Raw genomic sequence first — 19,862 nt, 5'->3', positions numbered from 1 at the left:
GGAGAAGTATTTAAAATAGTGCTGGGCAAGTTAACGTGTTATTATCGCATTAATTAAGTAACGCCGACAATTATTTTATCGCACATTAACGCAGGTTTTTTATTATTATTAAGCGGACATTTTTAACACAAGAACCGGGCAGCGAGCGGTGAACATCTGTTTGTGTGTGTGTGTTTGTGTGGCGTCTCTTCCTGCCGCTCCCCCCGGGTGACACGTCTCGTTACAGGATCAAACGTGACAATATCAAAATAAATATTGTTGTGTTTTTAAATAAACATATAAGCACTTGAGAACAAACTGATCTTAACTCAACTCTTTATTAGCATAACTTCACATGCACGTTACTGCCCCGGTACAGACTCCCTCCACATTCCATGCTTCACCTACATTCCCCTGGGTCCTAAGTCCCACCATGTACAGCTTCTTATCACTCTATGTACCAACTACATTTATAACAAATACCACACATAGTACACGGTACTCAGCGTTGCATATGTGTCTGACCAAAAAAAGCGAAAAGAAATGATTAATTTGAATATTTGTTGTTGTTTTGTTTGGAATATGTATAATAAGCATATCATTTAGTTATCCTACTGAGAATTTAACAAACGTAAAAAACATGACGTAGATAGGTTTGCAGTTTTCAAGGTGTATATTTCAAATTGCATCAATTACACACATGAAAATAAAGTTGTGAACACCGGCTGAATATCTATTATCAGAATCATTATAACTGTATTTTAACTGCTACGGTGTAAAGGAATACTGCTGTTAAAAAGAACCTGATTTGTTTAAAGTGTGCAAACCAAATGTTATTGGACTTTTGTACATATAGCAGTACTTTTAGTGCACAATACACTACTTTTGAATTCATTATTGAATATTGCGCATAACAATGCGATTTATCACAATTAATCACGATTAATTGCAGAAAATCATGCGATTAATTGCGATTAAAAATTGTAATTGTTGCTCAACACTTATTTAAAACAAAAAAATGAAGACGAAAGTGGTGCCAAACCCCCCGAAAAGTCTAAATTTACAATCCTGACTTCATTAAGTACGGCTTTGTGAACGGACGAGGCAGAGCCGAGAGAGTGAATTTGACGGCGGTACCTCGTCTGGTACGTGTCCTGTGTCGAAGTGTCCCTGAGCAAGACACTCAATCCCTAACTGCTCCCCGGGCGCTTCTCAGCAGCCCCACTGCTCCCAAAAAGTTGGTGATAGGTTGAAAGCAGAAGCTAAATTTTGTATATGTGTAAAAATGTATATGACAATATAATACATGTTTTCTTTCTTTATCAAACAATATACAATGCATGATGTCACATCATTTAATAATTTTTCAACAAAAAATACAATGATTAAATTTCTAGTAAATGATGCATTCAGTGATACTTAATATATATCTATATAGATATGCAATCACATTCATTCATGATATTTGATATTTGATTAAGAAATCCTATTTTCAGGAAGAGTTTTTCTCATGACATGTTTCTTGGTATTTTTCTCTGGCTTGATCAATATTATGTAACATTTAGGTGCAAAAATGCTAGTAAATAAGCCAAACGCTGAAGACAAAATTGCAAATATTTCCACAGCTACAGTGAACTTCCCAGGAGAGCTGACATATGCTGGGATAAAGGTGATCCAGACAGCACAGAATATCAGCATGCTGAATGTGATTAATTTGGCTTCATTAAAGTTATCTGGCAACTTTCTTGCTAGAAATGCCAGGACCAAACATATTAATGCAAGGATCCCTATGTACCCCAGCACTGCATAGAAAGCTGCCTCAGAGCCTGTATTACATTCTAAAACAATCTTCTTATTGCTATGTCTGAGAACCATGTCTGGAAAAGGTGGATTTAACTTAAGCCACAAAACACATATCACTATCTGAATCAAAGTGCAGGAGCAAACTATGATCCTTTGCTGTGCAGGACCAAACTTTCCAGCAAATGTGTTGCCAGGAAATGTTGCTTTGAAAGCTGTAACAACAACAATAGTTTTTCCCAAGACACAGGAAATACAAAGTGCAAATGTCACACCAAAAGCTGTGTGGCGCAGCATACATGTCCAGACTGTAGGTCTGCCGATGAACGTGAGGGGACAGAGAAAACACAAAAAAAGAGAAAGCAACAGGAAACAGCTCAGCTCAGAGTTGCTGGCCTTTATCACAGGAGTCTCTCTATAGCGGATAAAGACCATCATCATGGCCAGCGACAGGGAGGCCCCTAGCAGGGATACAACTGTAATAGCTATTCCCATTGGCTCGTGATATGTCAGGAACTCAATTGTTTTTGGAATGCACTCATCTTTCCTCTCATTGGACCAGTATTCTCGTGAACAGGGTGTGCAGTCTGCTGCACCTGTTGAACATGATCAGAAAGAATCGGTGCAGGGACACTGGCAATGATATATTTTATACATAATATAACTGCAAACACTAAGAACATGCTATGGTATTGGATTGTGTATACTTTTAAATTTGGCAATCATGCTTTTGATACCTGTTGAGTTGGCAATAGTTCCATCAGCACATGGGATACAATCAAAACAGCAATTGGGTTTTCCCTTTTTTTGAGCTTTCCTTGTTCCTACTGGACAAACATCAGAGCACATCGCCGTTGGAACCTGAAAAAAGAGATGTTTAAATATATGTAGTGTTCTGATCTACTGATCTTATGTTTCAACATTTTTTTTTTTTTTTTTACCATTTTCCCTGTCCTCCACACAATTTCTTCCTTCTGGATCCTGAGCTTATAATTTACATGAGTTGCAGAAGCAAAATGACCCACTGTGACATGTTGCACCTGCCCATCTATAAGTTGCCAGTTAATAATATCATAAGAGGGAGGAGGGTCACCATTGACATCAAAAAACACATGATCCCCAAACTGATTCTTAAAATTCACCCTTCGTAGGTGATCAGTGACCTGAGAAAAGGAACAGATTATGTATTACATATTCTATGTTCATATTGACAAGATAATTATACAAACACATTCTTAACTAACTTAACTTGCAGTATTTCTTACCTCTTTGGGCTGAATTTCCGACATATTCAAACATGGCCTCACTGTGTTTTCTCCGACTGGTTGACAGAATATCAGCTGATGTAGGGCATGTGCAATGGCATAAACTGCTTTATACACATTGTAGGACACTCTGAGCTGTGTGACATTGAAGAATACATCCTGTGAATTTAATAGTGTCTCATAGCCTGTGCATATTTCATTTGTTGCCTCAGTCCCTGTTTGTTCCCCAGGTAAGACAGGACGACAGCCGACCATAATTTCCCAGAAATCCCTCACAAAGGCTGCACTTGGATCAGTATAAGGGCTAATGCCTGTAAGAAATTGTTTTAGATTTGGAATAGCCATCTTCTGCACCACAAATCCGAGGGCTCCACCAAAAGCTTGATAGATTTCGGGTGTGGAGGGTCGAGTTGCTGTTATCCAGGCCTCGCTGGCAATCCACTGAATTCCTGTAATGTTTTGTTTCACAACCTCTTTCATCAAAGGGTAAAAGTCACCCTCTGGAATAAAGGCAAGAATGACTTTGACAGCTGACTGCTTGATCATTTCCACAACATCCAGAATTTTATCCATAGTATATGTACGTAGAATTGTCCCGACAAATGCTATACAAACCCCAAGCTTCTTAACCTCCTCAGTAAAAGCTTGAATCCCACCTCGCCCGTAGTCATTGTCTGACTGTATAGCCCCAATCCACTGCCAGCCAAAATGTTCTACAAGTGCTGCCAAAGCTTTTGCCTGGAAATAGTCACTGGGGATGGTCCGAAAAAATGTTGGATATTTAGCTCTGTCACTCAGACAAGCACATGTTGAGAAGTAACTTACCTATAAAAAGAACACCAAAAGGGTCACAGAACAAACACTACATTAGCATCAAATATCACAAAACACTAATGCAATAAAACATATAATTTAATCTCTTACTATTGGCACTTGAAATGGTCCAAGAGTTCCAGCCACTGCTAAAGACTGAGATGATCCTGATTCTGCTATGAGGGCAGATATAGCGGGAGGACAAGGGGAATTGAGTTCTCTCTCCTGTGGTCCACTAGCCAGTGTTAGTGCAGCACGTAAAGTATTTGTGGGAGATGCACAAGAGTTAAGGATCCTATAGCCAAGAGATATGTTTGGGAGGAAAGCAGGATCATTGTTGATTTCTTCAGTTGCAAATATCATCACTTGGGTCCATCGAAAAGCCCGCAGGTCAAATCTAAAAAGGTTTTGGTGATTGAAATAGGTTGTAAAATTACAGAGCTACTTCTGTACAGTGCATGAACGTACAATGGCAAGCTTGTAAGATAAGGAGCATGTAAGTCAGACATGTTAAAACTTACCCTGCACACTTCACTCTAGGTGGCTCGCTCTCGAACGTAGGAGTGCTAATAATTTCTTTGTTGAAAACCGGGAAAATCCCGCCTATCATTACGTCTCCCTGCTTGAACAAACTAGGCATGTCAAACTTCCTAAACAGTTCACAGCCAGAATCTGTGCTCGGGCAGAGAACAAAGAGAGACAAGATAATAGCTCTCTGCAGCTCATGCATGTTTTAATAGTGATGAGGACACAGCTCTTACAACAAGTGCGTTAGGTTGATTTGCTGTCTTCATAAAAGGTTGATTTATTTCCCACAGGGCATGATAGTCTTAGATGGGTAGGATCAATACATCAGGGAAGGGTGATTGTTATATTCAGTATACTATGTACACTTCGCTAACATATCTACTGGGCACAGTTATGTTTTCCAAGATACTTTGATAATATGCGTTGAACTTCATAATGAAGAAAGTTAGTAGCATAGGGAAGACATTTCGAGGCTTTACATTTTTGGAGGTTGTTAAATTAACTTTTAGGATTATCATGTCAATTTCCTTTGATTTTGAATAGATATTTTAATTGTATTAACATAAACTGAAATATTTAACATTTACATAAGACTGATGCACAATGAATGAATCACAAAATAAATACATAGTAACTGGAAGTTACTATGTATTACTATGTAGTGAATACAATACACAGGCACCCCCCCTAGTTGTGAGATGATATCTGCTGGCCGTTTTGGATATTACATACATTGAAGTATAAAATGAGTTACTCATGCAAACTAAAGAAAACAATGGGTATACAACAGGATTCAGCACAGATTTGGATAAAATGGCATTCTTACCACACATTAAACAAATATATATATATCACAGTTACAAACTACATTTTATATACCATATACTCAACAGTATTTATGATCAAATAAAAATCTGAAAAAGTCACTGTATTCAATTTATTCAACTCATCACAACAAGTTCGAAAAAACATGAATTGCAATGTTTTGCCTTTCCATAATATCTTAATATGCAATAACATGGGTTAATATGTTGTTACACCAATGCCATTTGTTTTGCAGGACACTTTGTGATCACAGATTAAAGACTTCTTGGTGGTATTTTGCCCATCAAATGTTTTTTTGAGTTTTGTTCAGGCCTGAAGATAATAATGTAACATTTCGGAAAAAAAATGCATGCCAGCAAACCAAAACTGGAGGCCAGAATGGCAAATATCTCCACAGCCACAGTGAACTTCCCAGGAGAGCTGACATATGCTGGGATAAATGTGATCCAGACTGCACAGAATATTAGCATGCTGAAGGTGATCAGTTTGGCTTCATTAAAGCTGTCTGGCAGCTTTCTAGCAAGAAAGGCAAGTACAAAACACAAGAGAGCAAGAAGTCCGATGTAACCCAACACAGCCCAGAACCCAAAAGCTGAGCCAAGGGCACACTCTAAGATTATTTTTTCTTTATAGTACTTCATGTTCCTCTTTGGGAATGGAGGGTTAATTCTCAGCCAAAGAATACAAATTATAACTTGAATGAGTGTGAAAGCTGAAACACTGAGCCTCTGATGTGCAGGCCCAAACCATTTCATCACATTACTACCTGGAAGTGTGGCCCTGAAGGCCATTAGCACCACTATGGTTTTCCCCAGAACACAAGAGATACAGAGGACAAAGGTGATGCCGAATGCTGTGTGTCGCAGCATGCAGGACCACTCAGTGGGCCGGCCTATGAAGGTCAGAGAACACAGGAAACACAGCTTTAATGAGAACAGCAGCAGGAAGCTCAGCTCAGAGTTGTTGGCTTTCACAATAGGAGTCTCTTTATGAGTCAAAAAAATGATTGATGTCAGAAGAGATAAAAAGACGCCACCACAGCCAAATCCAGTTAAAACGGTTCCCAGGATCTCTTTGTAGGACAGGTATTCAGTCGGTTTTGGAAGACACTTGTCTTTCTTTTCATTTGGCCAAAAATCAGGTGTACAGATCAAACAGTGTGGAGAATCTGTAAAAGAAATTAAATTATACAGAAATACAATCATTAAACCAAAATAAAATAGAATCCAAAATTATATTTTTTCATTTATCCTTAATACAATACATGAATGACTCCAATTTGAAATCTGTTACTCACTTGTCTTATTACTTATTGATCCCTCAGGACACTCAAAGCAGTCAAAGCAGCACACAGGCTTAAACTTGTTTATGGCCTTACGGCTCCCTGGTGGGCATGGCTCTTTGCAGACAGATCTTGGCACCTGATTAGGCAAAACACATGTAAAAAATGAATGTCAGACATTACAATGTTGTATAAAGTTTGGGTGGAAATATAATGTCTCCACTCAGAGAACCTGGGTTACACATGCAACCTTCCATTCACTTTACCTCATGACTGTTTCCTCCCCAAACTATTTTGGTGTTGTCTTTTAGTTTGACTTTTTCCCCCTCTGGGTACAAGGTATCATATTGACCGATATTGACAATCTCAACAGAGCCATCTTCTTTCATTTGCCAGTTAACTAAGTCATACTGGGCAACTGAGTCTCCATTTTCATCAAAGAAAACCTTTGCCCCATTCTGTGTCGTGAAGTTCACATAATTAATGTGTTCCAACACCTGTAGAGAGACAATCAGCACATTCTAGCAAACAAACAACTTGCAACCAAAAGAGAAACCTTTAAGACATTAGTATTGAAATGGTACTTAAAATGAATACACAAGATTGCATTCATCACAAAACAGAATCACTAAATACTAAATATGTATGCTATGCCTGAATAAATACACCGGAACTTACTAGTTTAGGCTGAACTTCGTTCTTGTTCACACAGGGCTTTCCAGTGGTGGGATTTGAGCCATTTTTACATTGCAGTAGTGCATGAAGGGCATATGCCACCAAGTACACAGCTTTGTACACATTATTCTCAGCTCTGAATTGTGTCACGTCTGTGTAGTCATTGGATACCGTCCTGAGATCCTCTGTGCCAGTGCACATAGTGGTATTTGATGGAGAGAAGCTGCAGTCAAAGAACTTCTCCCAGAAAGCTTTAATTATAGTACTCTGTGGTTCATCCAAAGGTTTCAAGTTGAGTAAGTATTCACCAAGACCTGGTATGTATGCCAGAGGGATGGCAAAGCCTATTGCCCCCTGTAAAATGCCCTTTCTCTTGACAGAAGCCAGGTCTGCTTGCGTGATCCAAGACTCACTTCCAAGCCACTGCTTTCCAGTGATATTATAATTTTCAATTTCTGACAGGAACGATTTGGTGAAAGACAAGGGGATAAACAACAGGACCACCTTTGAAGAGGACTCCCTTAGAGTCTGTACAATAGCATCCAACTGGACTAGATTTGTCTTTGCATACGGTAATGTGTATTCAACACATATTCCCTCTTTCTGTGCTTCCATGTTGAATTTAGCTGTACCTTCTTCTGAGTACAAACCTTTCGAGTATATAATCCCCACCCAGCGCCAGTCAAAATATTTCATAATCTGCACCAGACCAAGGATTTGGAAGTGGTCACTTGGCACAGTTCTGAAGAACGTGGGGTACCGTCTTTTGTCACTCAAACAAGCACAGGTTGAAAGATGGCTTACCTTCAAAGAGAAAAAAAAAAATCTTAAAAACAATAAATCTACATATCTTTCAAAGATGGAATTACAAATAAACATATAATACAATGACAATTGGACAATTTGCAGGTATTTCTTCTTACCTGTGGAATAGATAGCGGGCTTAGTATGATGTTTATGTCTTCACTCACTCCAGAGGATGAATGGCCTAAGAAAGCCTGGACCTGATCACTGCAGCCCTTTAAATCTGCTCCATTTACTGCTTCTACAGCTGCTCGAATCAGGTTTTCACTCCCACAGCCGTTATACAGCCTATAGCCCAGGCTCACTCCGGGAAGGAGCTTAGTGTCTCTGTTAATCTCCTCCACAGTAAAAATCATCGTTCGGGCAAACTTCAATTCCCTGTCATTCCACCTGCAAACAGTGTTAAGTGTATTGGTAAATTACTAATAAACAAGTTATTATAGCTGATCATTTTGCAAGCCGACACATAAACCATGTTATTTTCATACATTGCATACCGTATTTACATATTTTAACCACTTACCTAATGCAGTATGTGTGTGGAAGTGCTTGGTAGCCATTATCAATCAGTTTACGTGTACTAGTCATAGAGAAAATTCCTCCTATAATAAGATCACCTCCTTTGGAAAATTCCATGAACCCTGTCTGTCCGATCAGTTTGCAAGTTTGGTTTTCTGACCTTGCCCCTGCCAGCAGAGTGAGTAAGATACAAGTGATCCAACCCATCACGAGCCACCCTCCCCTTCAGTGAAGCAATTCTGACCTGGGAGCTGACCTTTATAGCTTTTCCTACCATATGAGAAACATCAGCAGCCAATGTGAGCACGCTTACGTCTCGAAAGAGATTTTCTATGCATCACTGCACTTCTGAGAAAGTGATCCTGTTGATTGACATGTAGAAGACAGAAGGTCTGATTTACGTTTTTTTTAATCTGAAAATGGACGTAAGGAGTAAGGAAGTGAAGTATTGAATACGCTGTGAGTACATACTGTGCTGTGCAGTACTTCTCAGGAACCCTATAAAGCTTATAGAGTTTAAACTTTATAGTATAAACTTGTTAAGATGGTGTGGATACCATGCAGTCTTCACAGCCAGTTGATGAAACCCAATCGTTAATTAATTGGTACACCCTTGTTTATTATATAAAGACAGTATGATTTTGTATGAGCTGTGCCATATAATCATGTATTTGATCACCTCTATGTACTGTATGTGTTTTATGCCTCTGAGATCTCGGGTTTCTGAGACCTTACCACCTTATTCAACACTCTGGTATCAAATTGACAATTAATTATTGAAATCCAAAACTACAGATAATATTTTTTTGGTAATTATTCATTCTTAGTTTACATTTTGGTTAAAATTACAGATTTAGTTCAACAACAATTTCAGTCATGCATCACTCTATTATTAAATAATCAACTTGACTGCATTTATATACAGCTATATCCAAAGCACAAACAGTTTGCTTCTCATCCACACAATCACACACTAATGAGGTGGCCTAACTATCAGGAGCAATTAGGGTTCAATGTCGTGTTTAAGGACACTTCAATAAATTAATGAGTTCATTCTGAACTCATTATTGATCTATTTTTTTGTCCTCTTTCTTTCTGTATTCTGGTCTAATGTATATCTAAATGTATTTAAAGTAATTGGGCTTAAATAATTTAATGAAATACATTTTTAAGAATGGTTACACATATGCACATTCATAATTAGTTATTAAACAGTTAATAGAGTAATCATTTAAAATATTTATATATTTTAATATATTTACTCTCACTATGGTCACTGTCAAGTTTTTACATCTTTGTGCCATGATAAGGGATTACAATAAATGAAGGCAATATCTCCATAAAAAAAGAAAATGTTTAATAAACTGATGAAGAGCTCTGTACAAGTGTTTATCACAGTCGGAATTTGTGTGAAATGTGTTGTAGAGCTGATAAAAACGTAGCTACAGAGGCTTATTACATTCAACCTTCATGGTCTTCAATCACTGTCGACTGTATGCTATCTTGTGTAAAATAAAAAAGAAGAGAAATTAAATATTTGCCATCACTTCAGCTGCTGAGGATGTCAATGGAACTAGTACACTGAAGTTAGATACAGTAGGGTATGTTTAATGGTTTTATTTTTAAATGAACCTGTTGATATTAATGACCAGTACATATTTTATTGGTACTCTTGAGTTCGGCAGACAGGTTACCAGTTGCACATGTAAAAAGACACTCAAAACATTCAGTCTAGTCAGGATTGATTGTAGCAAACTGGAAAGTGAGACAAACACACAGAGCAACGTAGCCAGTAGCTCTATCTGCCCTAACACAGCCCAGGATCCTAGTGTTGATCCCACACTACCCTCAACAAGTATGTCTTCAAACAAGTGTTTTCTGTTCTTACTTGGAAAAGGAGAACTGAAAGTCAGCCAGAAAAACAACACAGTGACAGGCAGAGCCCTAAATTGATGCTGCGTGAGACACAACAATTTCATGACAGTATGAGCAGCCCTGCAGGCAATTAACACATGAATAGTTTTCCCCAGACCCAGACCACACAAGAGGAAGACAACAACGGAGATCCTGACAGCTACCGGGGACCACTCAGAGGGCTGATGGATGATAACTGATGGTGAAAAACAGCGCAATGTCATGGTGAAAAACATCACCATTGTGGGGTTACTACCATAAGCAGAGCTGACTCTGTTTGATGACATCTTTATTCTTGTCATGTAGATTCCAAGCAGTAACACAGCTGCCAGAAAATATCTTGCTACCCATCTGCTGGTGTCTACAGGCATCCCACTCTTCACCCTGCCTGTGTAAACAAGAAAAAAAGTGTTAGATTACTATTTAAGTTAGAAAAAAAATGAAAGCATGCTTTTCTTGCAATGAATGGCATTTTTGTTTTGTTTTTCAGTATCACCTGCTTGTTTCAGAAGTACTTCTTTAAGACAGTGTGATGCAGAGAACTTTGACGGCATCTGATGACAAGATGTGAAAGATTATTACTGCACAAACATCACACAGCCATGCATACAAATACGGATAGGCTATATCACGATATACTGTAGTATGTGTTAGATAATATACATTTTTCAACTGTCATCACTGCATTTATATACACACATATATATATATATATATATATATATATATATATATATATATATATATATATATATCTATGGCGGTTTGTCATTTGAATTTCCAATACATTTCTATATTACAATATAAGAATTTCTACTGACATTTTATCCAGAATGCCCACATTTATGTACAAGCTACAAAATTCTGCAGATTTCTCACATCCATATCTGTCAATAAAATGTTAAATGTATTACCTATTCTTAACAAATAGCTGACATGATTAAAATACTTCCGCTTTTGAAGCTTACTGTATTTTGTATATATTTGTTAATTCAGTGATGAGCACTGTTGACGATGTAACACACCACTATGGAGAGTCAGAAGTAAGGCACTGCGCAGAAATACTGTAAGTGTACAGGCAAACCTGCCTTTTGCAACTCCTGACATAAGCTTTCATTTATTCAATACCATATGATGAGGACATCAGGCTCACTTGACTCTCAGAAAACTCTTATGGAAATGCCCGTCAAAGTTCTCTGTGGAAAAAAAACACCTGCAGAATTCTGACCTCTAGGTTGCATACTTTACAGATGCAGATACAATCCAATGTTTTCCAGTGGTCTATAATAGTGGTCTAGAACAATGGTAATGATGTAGGAGCAGTAAGCCACATTTCTCTGGAGAACAAATACTGGACAAATACTTCTGTAATTCAAATGTGTGCTGTGATTATCAATCTGTGTCTGTATGAAGGAAAATTACAGACAAACACAAAATATTGTTCATACATTTCATAATAAATTGGTGTGAACTGAAATGCAAGTTCTACACACAAGAAAGGCAATAATTACTGAGTGCCCTGTTCTAAATTTGAATTCAGATTTAATTTAACATACAATTTGATGAATATGATTACTATTATCATGTAACTATGGCGCTTACCTCTATTGTAAGTAGCAGACAGCTGGTCTTCGACCGGAAATGCAGCAAAAACTGCTGAAATTTACACTTGCAGACGGGTCTGTTTTGCTCCACAATTTCCTTCACTCTTTGCAACAGGTGCACACAGTCATAAAAGATCATGTAGTTCAAAGACACACCAGGAAACAGGGTACAGTCTTTTTTCACCTTGTTCTGTGTGAAAATCCTCTCTGAAGCAACAATCATTTCAGGAGATCTACACAAGTGAAAAAACAACAACAATCCGTTCATGTTCATATTATGGAGCAAAGTATTACATATTCATCACCCTTCACAACAGTCATACATCGCATTAATCACGAAACTGCTCAGCATTTAAAAAGCAATACAAAAGTAAAACCTCCTTTTTTTCAAATCCAACAGTGCAACATAGAAACCATAGTGACCCGACTGTATAAACAAAGGCTGTGTCTTTGTATATAATTAAAGTGACTTCAAATTGTAATTGACTCCTAAAAGCTCCTCTAGAGATCTAATTGTCTTATGAGGGGTCTCTCAATACGATGTTTAGGCCCCAATAATTCAGGTAATCAGAAAATTACAAGCTAATTGCTGATGAATCTGTGAGAAACCACACTGGAGTATCCAGGTCCTTCACTAAACAAACAGCAAGATACAAGTGGATGAATTGGAGATAAGAGAAAACTTTACTCACCTTTCACATGTCAGTGTCCGTTTTGTTTGGTCATGAATAACAGTGTTTTTATATGATGCACATAAGCTGCAGCCCTTTGTCTCTTCATCACATCCATACTGACTGAGCTCAGTACACTGGTCCAGTCTGAGCCATGTCCCAGATGACACCATCCAAGTGAACAATGTTAGGAAGACAAATACAACTGTTGACATCTCAGAGCCTCGCCTTTGGCACAGTCAGGATGCTTGCAAAGATGTGTTTTATAGCTTCCTGTCTGCTACTCAGGTGTAGGAGGCAACTCAGTGGTCCATTCTCAAAGGTTCATGCAAATTCCTTCTTTTTTTGCATATGTAAGACTTGAAGGATGTCAGGCATGAAGAGTAAATCTGACAAGAATACACATGGGCCCTGTTCCCAAACGATCAGTCTTAGTTTTAACGTGTTTACTGAGATCAACTTGGTGAAGGCCTTTAAGTATTTATTGCATATTCTGTAAGCCAATACTGAAGAGTGAATACATGTGTATAAACACTGAACATATGTCATAATTTAATTTACCTAATTTTTTGCTTATCTATTGCCTCAACAATGCTCTCAACATGTTTCTCAACATGGCGACGGCTGAGGCATGTGTGGCCCGTTCACATGCACTAACATGCATACCCTGCCGGTCTGGCTATGACAACAAAAGCAAGGGGAATCTCGGATAACAACACACACGGATGGAGAGCAACTTCACTTACTAAACTATATCTTTACATAGCAAATAGTTGTTTTCTTCTAATGCTCTGATTATCCTACAGAAGACATTCAGTTGGTTAACCATCTGGTGATCACATTTATAAGAAAGTACAAACTGAAAAAGGACTGGTCAATGGAGGTTTGTGCTTTTCGGTGATAAATTTACACTACAAGAAGAAGTGGACTGAACTGCCTGCAGATTCTACTTGTGTTCAGTCTGTCACTACCACATAACCGAGAAGCTACATGTAGCTAGCTATCTGGAGAGGTCAGAACTGATGTCACACAAACAGTGAATGCTAAATAACCTGCTTGTGCCAACATCAAATGCTTCTTGCATGATCTGTCCATATCTTGCTGTATAGCCCTCCACCATACACTAGGAAAAGCACAAGAATAGATGATAAATTAATCGTTAATACTACAAGTCAAAATGTTAGCAAAAGCTTTTTATACAATTTAGATATACTTGTGTGCCACACAAATGCAGTTCTCCAACTGTCTGTATGTGTAGCTGCACATGAGACATTATACTTGACCCTAGCAAAAACAAATAAGAGAGATGTCTTTCAAAGCTTTATTTTCGAGAATCTTACAAGCGGGAATTGAGCAAGTGAGCAAAGCAGTATTTCAAACACTTTCAGCAAAACTGAAACTAAACTAAAACTAGCAAACCCACATTGAAATCTAACTGAAAAGAAAATATAGGTCTATACGTTTGTCCACCACAAATTCACACATTCTTGAGGACATTAATAGATGATGAAATTGACGTCATGCCGACCTCAGCAGCCTTTTATGAACCATGTAGTGTGTTTTTTTAGATTTGTGCAGGCAATTAAATTATAATTGTAAATTGTTCATAACCTTGAAGAAATGCATATTTTTACATCACTTAAATTAAGTATTATTTTGTTACTTGAGTAGAGATTGTCAAATGTGAGTATATTGTAGCGACAAACATGAGGTGTCTACCCAAACTTACAGGATTTGCTTCGTAAAATCATCATCTTGCCAACTTTGAAGAGTTAAATGTTTTCAAAATCCTTCATCCATTAGTAAATAGTCTTCTCATAGTTGGAAATCATGACAATTTCAAAGAGACAAGAAATGACCACGAAGAGAACTAATTTCCAGAGGCAAATGTATGTGTGTCTTGAGCCTATAGGAGAGGTTTTTTTTTTTTTTGCTTTCTGTGCCCAGGGATCCATTGTTAAAAATTTCACCCATTTTGTTGAGAAATAGAAGAAAATAAACCAGTTAAAAACAAAAACAGAAGAAAAAACAGCATAATTCTTTAATCCCACTTCAACGATGTACCAACAAACTCTCTGGGCGAAGAAGAATGGCAGCAGACATTACGCAGTGTAAGTCAGTCAAAAGATACAGACTACAAAGCTTGTTTGGAATCAATCTCAAGAACTGAATTTAAAATGTGATTGAAAACCAACTATAATATGAAATGTATTAAATGTATAGGTAACACTTTATAATAACTACATGCTATGAAGCATTAGTTAAGTATCAGTAAACACTTATTTATAATTTATCAAGCAGACCCGACCCTCTGATTGAAAGGCGGCCCTGCTCTCCACTTCTATTGTGTTTCATGATTGGGTTTTCGTACTTTATAATTGATGGATTCCCCATTTGTAATTAAGTATTATATATATTACAAACCAATTATTAAGTAGTTGTAGATGATTAATAAAATAATTTATAATGTGAAAGTAAATGATTTAGAATTTATTTAGATGTAGATTATTTATGCATTTATATATCAAATGATTTAGATATGCACTAACTGTTAAGGACTATGTTAATATATGCTTATAAACGCATATTAATACTGCAATTCATGATTAATTCAGGTAGTTACTAGTCAATAGTGTCAATAGTAAAAGTGTTTTGTGTGACCTCATCTAAAGTCAGGAACATCTATGCCTTACAAAGCATTTATTAATGACATTGAAAGGCCATCACTGCCTCAAAAACCACAAACGCATCTTCTCAACAGAAAAGAAAAACCACAACCCAAAGTGATAAAGAACATATCAATATTTATTGCAAGATGCAAACAATGTACTCTTAAATACATAAGTTACCTTTCAGCCATTCATTCATGTAAAAAAACAAACAAAGACATTCTCCTTCAGGAGAACATGGCTGGATACAAAACGTTTACATTCACTCCACTCATATGAACAGATAAATGGTCATCTAACATTGTCGCTATCATATAACTGCTAGTTAGCCAACTGTCTGTACTTCTGTACCAGTTCCTGAGCAAAATGTTTGTCCCACGTTGATGACGTATTGAAATCGGGATTTCTCCCGATTTCACTTACTTCGCGGATCAGATCATAACCTCTTTGACATCTTCCTAAAACCACCACCGTCCAAAGCATTATTTTTTGCAAACAATGAGCAGATTTACGCGTTTATAAAGCATATATTAACATAGTCCCTAACCATTAGCATATCAAAATCATTATAAGAATAAATGCATGAATAATGTACATCTAAATAAGTTCTTAATCATTTACTTACACTTTATAAGTGATGTTATTAATCATCTACAACTCCTTAATAATTGGTTTGTAATATATATAATACTTAATTTACAAATGGAGAATCCATTATTTATAAAGTATAAAAACGCAATCACAAAACACAATAGACGAGCATATTAATCAAGATTAAAACATGTATAACTGTTGTTATGAATTGCATACTAATCAGTGTTGATGTAGGAACAATGCTTTATAAATGATGAAGTGTTTACTCATACTTAACTAATACTTAGCTAATGCTTCATTGTGTGTACATTGAATATCTTTTGATTTGCCCATTATATGTCTTTTGGTATTTTGTTCTGGTCTCAGTAAAATAACATAACATTTGGGCATAAAAATGCATAAAAGAAGTCCATAACTGGAGGCAATAATAGCAAATATCTCCACAGCCACAGTGAACTTCCCCGGAGAGCTGACATAAGCTGGGATAAATGCAATCCAGACTGCCCAGAATATCAACATGCTAAATGTGATGAATTTAGCTTCATTGAAGTTGTCAGGCAACTTTCTTGCCAAAAAAGCAAGTACAAAACACAACACAGCTAGGAGCCCTATATATCCTAACACAGCCCAGAACCCAACAGGTGATCCCAGTGCACACTCAAGAATAATCTTCTCCTTATAGTGGTTCATATTTTTGAAGGGAAAAGGAGGGTTGATTGTCAGCCATAGTATGCAAATAAGAACCTGTATTAGTGTGAAAGCCAGAACACTGAGTCTCTGCTGTGCAGGCCCAAACCATTTCATCACATTACTACCTGGAAGTGTGGCCCTGAAGGCCATTAGCACCACTATAGTTTTCCCCAGAACACAAGAGATACAGAGGACAAAGGTGATGCCGAATGCTGTGTGTCGCAGCATGCAGGACCACTCAGTGGGCCGGCCTATGAAGGTCAGAGAACACAGGAAACACAGAGTCAAGGAGAAGAGCAGCAGGAAGCTCAGCTCAGAGTTGTTGGCCCTGACAATAGGAGTTTCCCGGAAGTGAAAGAAAACAGATGCTATCACAGTTGTCACAATCGCCCCCATCAAACAAAAGAATGTTAATATGATCCCCATGATTTCTGCATAAGACAAGAATTCAATTTCCTTCAAGATGCACGTGTCTCCTCTGGTATTTGGCCAATAATCAATGGGACATTTGAAGCACTCAATGGAGTCTGTTTTTGAAAGAGAGAAAAACATTGATTAGGTCGTATGGTAATCATGGAAAGGCAAAATCACATTCCAGATACAGTATTCACAGGTAAACAATATGTTTTTAAAAATCCAACCTGTAATATTGTTGATTTCTCCTTCTGCACAGGGTATACAGTCATAACAGCAAATATGTTTGCTTTTCTGAAGGACTTTGTGTTTTCCCGGGGGGCAGCTCTCACTGCACACTGACACAGGCACCTGGTGCATGAAAATGTGGAGTTGTATGTGACAGTGTGTTCACTGTTTTATTTTATTGGTGTTCACATTCCATTAGAATTTCATCCAGATACATTAAATTAGGTTATAAACCAGTTTTACTGCACTTTATTGAAGTGGATTATGAAATATTATGCAGTATGGCATTGTGACTAACAACCCAGATATATGACAACAAAGCAATATGAGCATGTACCGTATGACTTCCTCCTCCCCACACTATCTTCATGCCATTCATTATAAATTGTCGCTCACGGGGCAGAGTGGAATCAAAAACCCCAACTGTGGCAACATGCATGGTCTTTGAGGTCACGTGTCGTAAATTTACGAGTTCATATCTTGCAGGTAAATCTCCATTCTGGTCAAAAGTCACTCTTTCCTCCTGATTTGTTGTGAAGTTGACATTCTGTAAATAATGCAGCACCTGTAAAGAGGAGGAGAGACTAAATTAAACACAACAAGCTCATTTTCTTGTTGACTTCATGGCACAAAAACATCACTGTTTTCTGCCTCACCTGCCATGGTTGAATGTTTCCAGTATCAGCACAGCTCCCATTGTAGAAGGGGCCCCTCCCCTCTTCACACATGACCAGGCTGTGGAGAGCATGAGCCACTGTGTAAACGGACTTGTATACATTATTAGTAAATCTCAGCTCAGAGACATCTGTGAAATACGATTCAACGGTCTGCAAGCTCTCAAAGCCGCTGCATGGCTTTCTTTGTGTGTTTACGGTGCCATTCAGAGTGCAGTCAAACACGTCTTCCCAGAAATCTCTGACAAACTGACTGTCAGGAAATTGTGATGGGTGGAGCTGCCTCAGGTGCTCCTCCAGCCCTGGGATCTTAGCTTTGCTGACAGTGAAGCCCAGTGAGCCCACCAGGAGGCTGTGTCCCTCACTGTCAGTCAGAGAGTCATCTGTAATCCAGGCGTCACTGCCGATCCACTGCAGTCCGGTAACGTTCTGTTTGTACAACTCAGTCACCAGCACATTAATCTCTCTGTGGGACATGAATGCAACAATGACCTTAGAGGTGGAGTACTTCACAGATTCAACTACTTTTGTTAACTCATGAAGAGGACCTGTTTGCTCAAATGCCTGATAATACTCTACGCACACCCCTTCTTCCTGTGCAGCTTGTATAAATGTGGCGATCCCGTTGATGCCATATTCATTTTTGTTACTAATTGCCCCCACCCAGGTCCAACTGAAGTGCTTGACCAGCTTTGCCAGAGCTCTACTCTGGTGGAGGTCACTGGGAATAGTTCGGAAGAAGGATGGAAACTCCTCTCTGTTGCTGAGACATGCACAGGTTGCAAAGTGGCTGATCTGTGCAAAAGAAATTTGGATAGAACAGAAATGTTTGCATTACATGTCAATCAGCTAGAAAAATATGAAATAAACTCTTTAAATCCAAAATTAGACATCTCCAAGATAATGTTAACTCAACTGACTCAACAATGGTTTTAGAAACAAAATATTAAGGGTAGTCTTTCGTAATCTTTAATGTACACACTGAATAAAAGTAAAATATTTACCACTGGTATCTGGAACCTTCCTATAATCCGAGCAAATCCCATTGTGGGTGCAGAGCCAGAGTGGCCAAGTACAGCCTGTGCAGTGTCAGCCTTCGTACAGTTCCTCTCATCTATGATCTCCCTCTGCCCGTTGGCTAAATCTAGAGCAGACCTGATAAGGTTTGACATTCCACAGGAATTGTATATCTTGTAGCCCATTGTGTGGTTAGGAAGAATAGCAGGATTTTGATTTATTTCCTCAATTGCAAAGATCATGGTCTGGGCAAATTTGAATTCTCTTACATTGATGCTAGAAAAAAAAAATTCTTATCAATTATTTGATTTGCACAAGAACGCATTGAACAAGAAAGCACATAATTAAACAAAAACAAAACAAGCATACTTACTCCAGGCACGTTGGAGGATCAGGTAATGTTTGAAAGGTGGGCACACTGCCTCTGTACCCAGTGCGAAAGGTAAAAATTCCACCTGTGACAAAGTCTCCAGCTTTGGTCAGCTCAGGTGATTGTGCCTTCCCCTGCAGCAGACAAACAGGTGCTCCCCTCCTGAATAGAAGAACCAGGACGACCAGCTTTAGTAGTGACATACCTTCACTCCACAGACTGGCCTCATTAACTCTGCCTCTGTGCCACTCTTTATACCTTGCCTACTGTAGGCCTTAGTATATGTCTACGCTCACATACATGGACCTGCTACTTTGAGTGCAGAGACAAATAAGATGCCACAAGAGACCGTGGAAAAACACATTTATTTAGCTTAAATCCATATCTTCTATCAAAGTTTTTTTTCTTTCAGTCCCATCTATTTGTTTGTCTGCAACAGAAAGTGAGAATCTGAATTTTTTTGTTAAGATTTCTCAACATAACAATTTTTTCATGTAATTCTAAAATTATTTCAATGAAAAAATAAA

The 19,862-nt window shown here is 38.0% G+C and overlaps 3 protein-coding genes across 3 annotated transcripts; all 3 read right to left on the bottom strand.

The window, feature by feature from the left end:
• Positions 1 to 1,455: 1,455 nt before the first annotated feature.
• Positions 1,456 to 4,587, bottom strand: olfcn1 (olfactory receptor C family, n1). Its single transcript, XM_068737488.1, has 6 exons — positions 4,379 to 4,587; positions 3,969 to 4,254; positions 3,045 to 3,869; positions 2,721 to 2,942; positions 2,517 to 2,640; positions 1,456 to 2,375 (listed from the first exon to the last, which is right to left on the bottom strand). Exons 1-6 carry the CDS (start codon positions 4,585 to 4,587, stop codon positions 1,456 to 1,458), a joined length of 2,586 nt encoding a protein of 861 aa, XP_068593589.1.
• An 877-nt stretch (positions 4,588 to 5,464) lies between these two features.
• LOC137892290 (extracellular calcium-sensing receptor-like) lies at positions 5,465 to 8,697 on the bottom strand. Its single transcript, XM_068737364.1, has 6 exons — positions 8,651 to 8,697; positions 8,091 to 8,361; positions 7,171 to 7,971; positions 6,759 to 6,989; positions 6,508 to 6,631; positions 5,465 to 6,378 (listed from the first exon to the last, which is right to left on the bottom strand). Exons 1-6 carry the CDS (start codon positions 8,695 to 8,697, stop codon positions 5,465 to 5,467), a joined length of 2,388 nt encoding a protein of 795 aa, XP_068593465.1.
• Positions 8,698 to 10,923: 2,226 nt separating this feature from the next.
• On the bottom strand, positions 10,924 to 19,469 carry LOC137892215 (extracellular calcium-sensing receptor-like). The gene is made up of 7 exons (XM_068737242.1): positions 19,339 to 19,469; positions 18,953 to 19,241; positions 17,931 to 18,743; positions 17,612 to 17,839; positions 17,274 to 17,397; positions 16,251 to 17,159; positions 10,924 to 10,958 (listed from the first exon to the last, which is right to left on the bottom strand). The coding sequence occupies exons 2-7, from the start codon at positions 19,205 to 19,207 to the stop codon at positions 10,924 to 10,926; spliced, it is 2,364 nt and encodes a 787-aa protein (XP_068593343.1). The 5' UTR covers positions 19,208 to 19,241; positions 19,339 to 19,469.
• Between the last annotated feature and the right edge of the window lie 393 nt (positions 19,470 to 19,862).

The sequence above is a fragment of the Cebidichthys violaceus genome, unplaced genomic scaffold, assembly GCF_023349555.1.
Source record: "Cebidichthys violaceus isolate CVI_PGR_0920_01 unplaced genomic scaffold, fCebVio1.0.p SCAF_1, whole genome shotgun sequence".
NCBI lineage: Eukaryota > Metazoa > Chordata > Actinopteri > Perciformes > Stichaeidae > Cebidichthys > Cebidichthys violaceus.
This window is presented reverse-complemented; position numbering and strand designations above follow the sequence as displayed.